The sequence below is a fragment of the Cynara cardunculus genome (genome assembly GCF_001531365.2).
Source record: "Cynara cardunculus var. scolymus isolate 2C chromosome LG 11, CcrdV1, whole genome shotgun sequence".
Classification (NCBI taxonomy): Eukaryota; Viridiplantae; Streptophyta; class Magnoliopsida; order Asterales; family Asteraceae; genus Cynara; species Cynara cardunculus.
Window position 1 is genome coordinate 8,712,420 of NC_037538.1, and position 5,311 is coordinate 8,717,730.

At 33.9% G+C, this 5,311-nt stretch overlaps 1 protein-coding gene across 3 annotated transcripts; it reads left to right on the forward strand.

Annotated features, from left to right (window-relative positions):
- The first annotated feature begins 1,089 nt into the window (after window positions 1-1,089).
- Window positions 1,090-4,830, forward strand: LOC112521000 (tRNA (cytosine(38)-C(5))-methyltransferase-like). 3 transcript variants are annotated; one of them, XR_003070079.1, is made up of 11 exons: window positions 1,090-1,164; window positions 1,258-1,368; window positions 1,601-1,694; window positions 1,785-1,903; window positions 1,987-2,109; window positions 2,226-2,526; window positions 2,633-2,727; window positions 2,986-3,048; window positions 3,153-3,217; window positions 4,347-4,540; window positions 4,627-4,830. XR_003070079.1 is itself a non-coding variant. In XM_025129622.1 (10 exons), exons 1-10 carry the CDS (start codon window positions 1,090-1,092, stop codon window positions 4,420-4,422), a joined length of 1,122 nt encoding a protein of 373 aa, XP_024985390.1. In that variant the 3' UTR covers window positions 4,423-4,830. The 3 variants fall into 3 exon arrangements, 2 of the variants coding, with proteins under 2 accessions (XP_024985390.1, XP_024985391.1); XM_025129622.1 differs by having other exon boundaries at window positions 4,347-4,830; XM_025129623.1 differs by lacking the exons at window positions 1,090-1,164; window positions 4,347-4,540; window positions 4,627-4,830 and adding an exon at window positions 3,575-4,325 and having other exon boundaries at window positions 1,226-1,368.
- Window positions 4,831-5,311: the final 481 nt, after the last annotated feature.

Below are 5,311 nucleotides of genomic sequence, written 5' to 3' on the forward strand. Positions count from 1 at the left end.
CATGTTTTGGATTGTTCAATGACTTATTTGTTCCAAAAATTGTCCAAGGACTTATTTAATATTTTTTGGAATGTCTAAGGACTTATTTAACATATTTTAGAATGTCCAAGGACTTATTTAACATTTTTTGGAATGTCTGAGGACTTATTTAACATGTTTTGGAAAGTTCAAGGACTTATTTGTTCCAAAAAAAAGTTCAARRACTTAATCATTCCAAACAAGAAAGTTCATTGGTTTTTATTGTACTTTTCCCTTTCTTATTTTGTAGGGGTTAAAAATTAATTTAAATTAACATTTAGAGTAAATTACGTTTTTAATCCTTCCGGTTTGTTAAAAGTTGCTATTTTCATCCTTGTGTTTAAAAAACGATCTTTATCCTTATAGTTTATAATTCGTCACTTTTTCCATTTATATGGTTTATAATTCATTGATATTTAAGTAAATATAGTTTATATTTTATTGCTATTTTTATATCTCATACTTAATTGTCGTGAATTGTCTCGAGAAGCACTAGCACACCTAGGATTTTTGTCGAGCATGCACATTTAAGGTTTGATCAAAGGTCCGCACACAATTGTTCAATATGTTTTAAGCTAAATTTCACCATTCAAAAGATTTTTTAAGTTTCGTTGTTGATTTTGAGGGGAAAGTTTTTTTTTTGTTGATTTCGATAGAATCTCTTCGGGTTATTTGGTTGATTTTAAGATTTTTTTTTTTCGATTTTTCTTATGTTTTCTAATAATTCATAGCATTTCTCAAAGTTCAGCGAGTGCATATTTCATAACTTAAAAAAAGGTCATACTTGCAAAAACAAGTTGAGCGAATGCACAGAAGTCTACGCAAACATACATAAGTCTGTCCCTATCGAGGAGAAAGCCAGCAATGAATTGTTTAACTATAGAAACAAATCATAATTTCAAAGTATAAGGACAAAAATTGAAATCTAAACAAACCAGAGGGACGAAAATTGTAGTTTACTCAATTTAATTAAATATTCCCTTTTTTTTTTCTCTTCTCTTTTTCAGTTGGGTACGACTAATCCGTAGACAAGCCGGTCAAAGCCCTAAACTGCACATCAGGAACACACTTATGGAAGAAGAGGGTGGTTTGCCCGCAAAACAGCCATGGCGGGTGCTCGAATTTTACAGTGGCATTGGTGGCATGGTAAGCCAACCACAACTTTCTCTCTAGTTATATCTTGGCTTCTTATTGAAAATTTCTCTTTGGAATAATATTTGAGGCATGGAACTTGAACAGAGGTATTCGGTGATGAAGGCTGGATTGCAAACCGAAATGGTTGAAGCTTTCGACATAAACGACTTGGCTAATGATGTTTATGAGCATAATTTTGGGCATCGGCCATTTCAGGTGTGTCTTTGAACATAGCATTCCGATCGAGGGACACAGACAGTTACCTTTGACTCAAATATGATGTAGATTCTATAGTTCATGCTAAAAATTGATAACGAATTTAAGGCATAACAAGTACTACAAAATGAAAAGATGTAGATGTTGAAAGGTACTGTCTGTGTAAATGTATAATGATGTTGTCAATATTGTTCAGATGGTTATTTTTCTTCATTTTTCGAGGTGGATATAGGGTAACATTCAGACATTGACTGCTGCTGATCTTGATCGTTACTGCGCAAACGTGTGGCTTCTTTCTCCACCATGCCAACCGTATACCCGACAAGGTTAGGTTCAGATAGTTATTGCATTTCCCATTTTGTCCGATGATGATTTCATTGATTATAATGTATCCCAAACTAAGCCTGTCTTTTTAGGTCTTCAGAAACAATCTGCTGATGCTCGGGCCTCCTCTTTTCTCAGAATTCTTGAAATCATTCCGCAGTTGATGCTACCTCCGGTCATGCTCTTTGTTGAGAATGTTGTTGGATTTGAGGTTTGGAATCAAAATTTGAGCTCAATTTATGAAATTATATTGCCAATGCATTGTTCATTTACTAAATTGTTGTTTTGTTTCAGACATCTGATACACATCAAAAGATGGTTCAGATACTCGAGGAAAGCCAATTTGAAATGCAGGAATTTATATTAAGCCCACTGCAGTTTGGTGTGCCGTACTCCCGTCCCCGTTACTTTTGCCTGGTATGTCAACCAAAACAAAGAAAACAGAGCGTCGTGTTGATTAACAATTTCAAAGTATCACATGAAAAATCCCGAGAGTCTTGAATTTAATTGTATTTGTTATGCATGCTTTGCAGGCCAAAAGAAAGCCATCATCCTTCTGCAACCCAGAGTTCAATCGGCAGCTTCTTCATGTGCCAGAACTGTTAGTAGGTTGCAATGAGAGCATATCAATCAGTGAAAATGGTCAATTAACAAGTACTTCTGATAAGATGCTCCAAACATGTCTTCCTATAGAAAGATTTTTGGAATTTGGGAACTCCATGAACCAGGTCGAAAATGGAACAAGTTTTCCACCAGATACTTGTTCAGATGAAAGTTCTTTAAAGCAGTACTTTGTTCCATCAAACTTGATAGAAAGATGGGGAAGTGCCATGGGTATCCTTGATATCAAGTTGTTTGTTTTATGTACATTTATAACCTCAAAATAGTTTTAATCCATAGCTGTCTCTTGATGCAAATGTTGTTCCTTAAAGTGGTATAGATATCGTCTATCCTGATTCAAAGCGCTGCTGTTGCTTCACAAAGAGTTATTATCGTTATGTGAAGGGCACTGGATCTCTATTAACAACCGTTATGGTAAATTTCTGCAATCATGCATAGCTTTTTGTTGCAAGTAAACCATCTTTTTTGTGAAAATGCAAAGGCTACTACACATCACAAGAATGAGAGGTTATGTAAAATAGTTCAATAAGCAAATCACTCTTACTTAATGGCAGTATGTATGCATTCTCTCTCTGCCTTTGAAAGGCATTAGTTGTTATTCAGATTATGACTTGCATTGTTAGGCACCCAATCTTATATGCTGACTTTTTTCTCCCTATGAACCATTTGCAGCCAAAGACGAGAGACAAAACATCATTGGAGGAACTTTGCCTCAGATACTTTACGCCTAGAGAGGTCTGTAGTTGTCTAATGCAATTTGTTCTTTTTTAGTCCTTATTGGTTTTCTTGGTGGTGATCCTTTATTCGTTTCACAAGCTCATAAGAAAGTTATATTGCAGGTTTCAAATTTGCATTCTTTCCCCAAGGAATTTGAGTTTCCAGAACATGTAACCCTTCGACAACGGTATGTTGATTAAACCTTTTTATACCCTTGCATTTTTGCATGGTGAAAATGGAGATTGATAATTTGCATGTAATACTTCAAAAGTGTGATTCATACTTTATTATTCCGGATTCTTGTTTCCACTATGAGAGCAGATAACGCCCAAATTAACATACATCCTCTGTTCTAAAAAGAGAGTTCACTTTGACTTTTACATGTCAAAAATATTCTAAGTCAAATTTTATATCGACTTTTGCACGATTTCATCCCCTTATTCGAGTGCTATTTACATAGTTCAGTCTACAAACGACACACATTTTATCCCATACTAGTTTCATTTTACTCAGTTTAATCTAATCATAAATTTGCAAGTTGTAGACCATGATGTTTGGCTTTCAAAAGTCAAGCTTGTACTCTCTTTTTCGGAACACATGGATTCTTTCCAGATGCTGAAAATGCCATTTTTCCGTATCACCACCATCAAAATGCATTAAGTCTTAAAATTCATGGTACTTTTTCTATTTTTTTATACTATTGGATTTTTTTTTATGAATTTTGAAGTTAAAGCTAGTCTCTAAAAAGTCAAACACGGGCCTTTCTTTTGTAGAACAGAGTGGTACAAGAGAGAAAAAGAATGAACCTACACTCCTAAAACTTGATAGCATCATTAGCCCCTTCCTTTCATGAAAATTGCATCACTTTCTTTTTCATAACATCCGGTTAAAATTTGTAATGCTTCATTTTTTGGCAAAATTTCATGTTAAAATTATATAAACTTTCTAATTGTCATTAGAAATAAATGGATGGTATTCAATTTGATTCACAATATGCTTGCATTTTGTTTGTACTCTAGGGGGTGTTTGGTTATAGTATTAAGTTGTCATTAATGTGATTGAAAATAAAAGAAACTGTTTGGTGTTATATAACATAATAGGCCCAATCCCCGGCAAAGCCCAGATTTTCATTACAGGTTAAAGTTGCACGAATGAATATTCATTCTAATTTTCATTTCCCCTCATGAACCAAACTTTTTTCTTAGATATATGAAAGCATTCTTAAACCATCCATTTATGTATCTAATAAAACATTACTTGCATTGGTTTTTGAATTATTAATTTTAAAGATTAAGCTCACTGTTTTGTTTCTGCAGTTATGCATTGCTGGGAAACAGTTTGAGTACAGCAGTGGTTGCTCCGCTGCTCCATTATCTGTTTAGCGAACCATAGTTTTTTCTTCAGTTGTTTTTCGATCATATGATTCTCAGTTTGCAAGGCTTAATCCCATCAAAGTTGATAACATTTCGATCTCCAGGACTTGTTTATGAAGCTCGAAGAAGCACCGTGTGTATGATGAGTTTTTGATCATATCTTATATCTACAAGATGAGGCTTGAAGTGTTGTTCAAATGATATTGATATTTTTGTGTTTTAGGTATGCACTTCCAGAGAAATGCACAGAATTTGGTGTTAGAATTGTATCCCATATGTATGAGATCATCAATACTCATGGAATATGAGTCATCTTTCAAGAGTAACATTGTTAGTTTTTGTAATTATCTTATACATGAATACAGGGGACCTTTTTTTGTGAACTTTCTATATAATACTGCAAAGTACATTTCAATTTTAGAAACTGGTCTTGCAAGTTTGGTCTATACTCTTGTTTATCGGTTGGCATCCAATAGATGCGAAACCGAATCGATCCAAGCATCCATTGGATGTTGAATTTTGTCGAGCGATCTAATTCAATTAACATTAAACAGCCGATCCAATCTAATCCAATGAATGATTAAAGTGGTTCGATTCTATCCATTGGATATAGAGATGAAAATTTTACCCGTCGGGACGTCAACGTTTATTTTCATATCTGAAGCGGGGTCAGAGCAGGGTCGGGGATGGTGTTACCCTCCCCTAATCCGGCCCCAATTGTTTTTTTTTAGTATGTATATAGTGTGTATAATACATAAATATGTATATATGTAAGTAAATATTTAGTTTTAAATGACATATATATTTGATTTTCAATATGATAGTTAATATAGTGGTGATTTATCATAATTATAATTTTTCTTAATTTATAAGGCTAGTTTTTGTAATTTACTCTAATTTAAAGATTG

What these genes read in the sequence shown, in the direction of transcription:
- LOC112521000 (XM_025129622.1), top strand. Translation starts at nt 1,090, where the DNA reads ATGGAAGAAGAGGGTGGTTTGCCCGCAAAACAGCCATGGCGGGTGCTC. An exon ending in AAGATGGGGAAGTGCCATGG is followed by an intron (nt 2,527 to 2,632) that starts GTATCCTTGATA and finishes AAAGTGGTATAG; the next exon opens with ATATCGTCTATCCTGATTCA. An exon ending in CTCTATTAACAACCGTTATG is followed by an intron (nt 2,728 to 2,985) that starts GTAAATTTCTGC and finishes AACCATTTGCAG; the next exon opens with CCAAAGACGAGAGACAAAAC.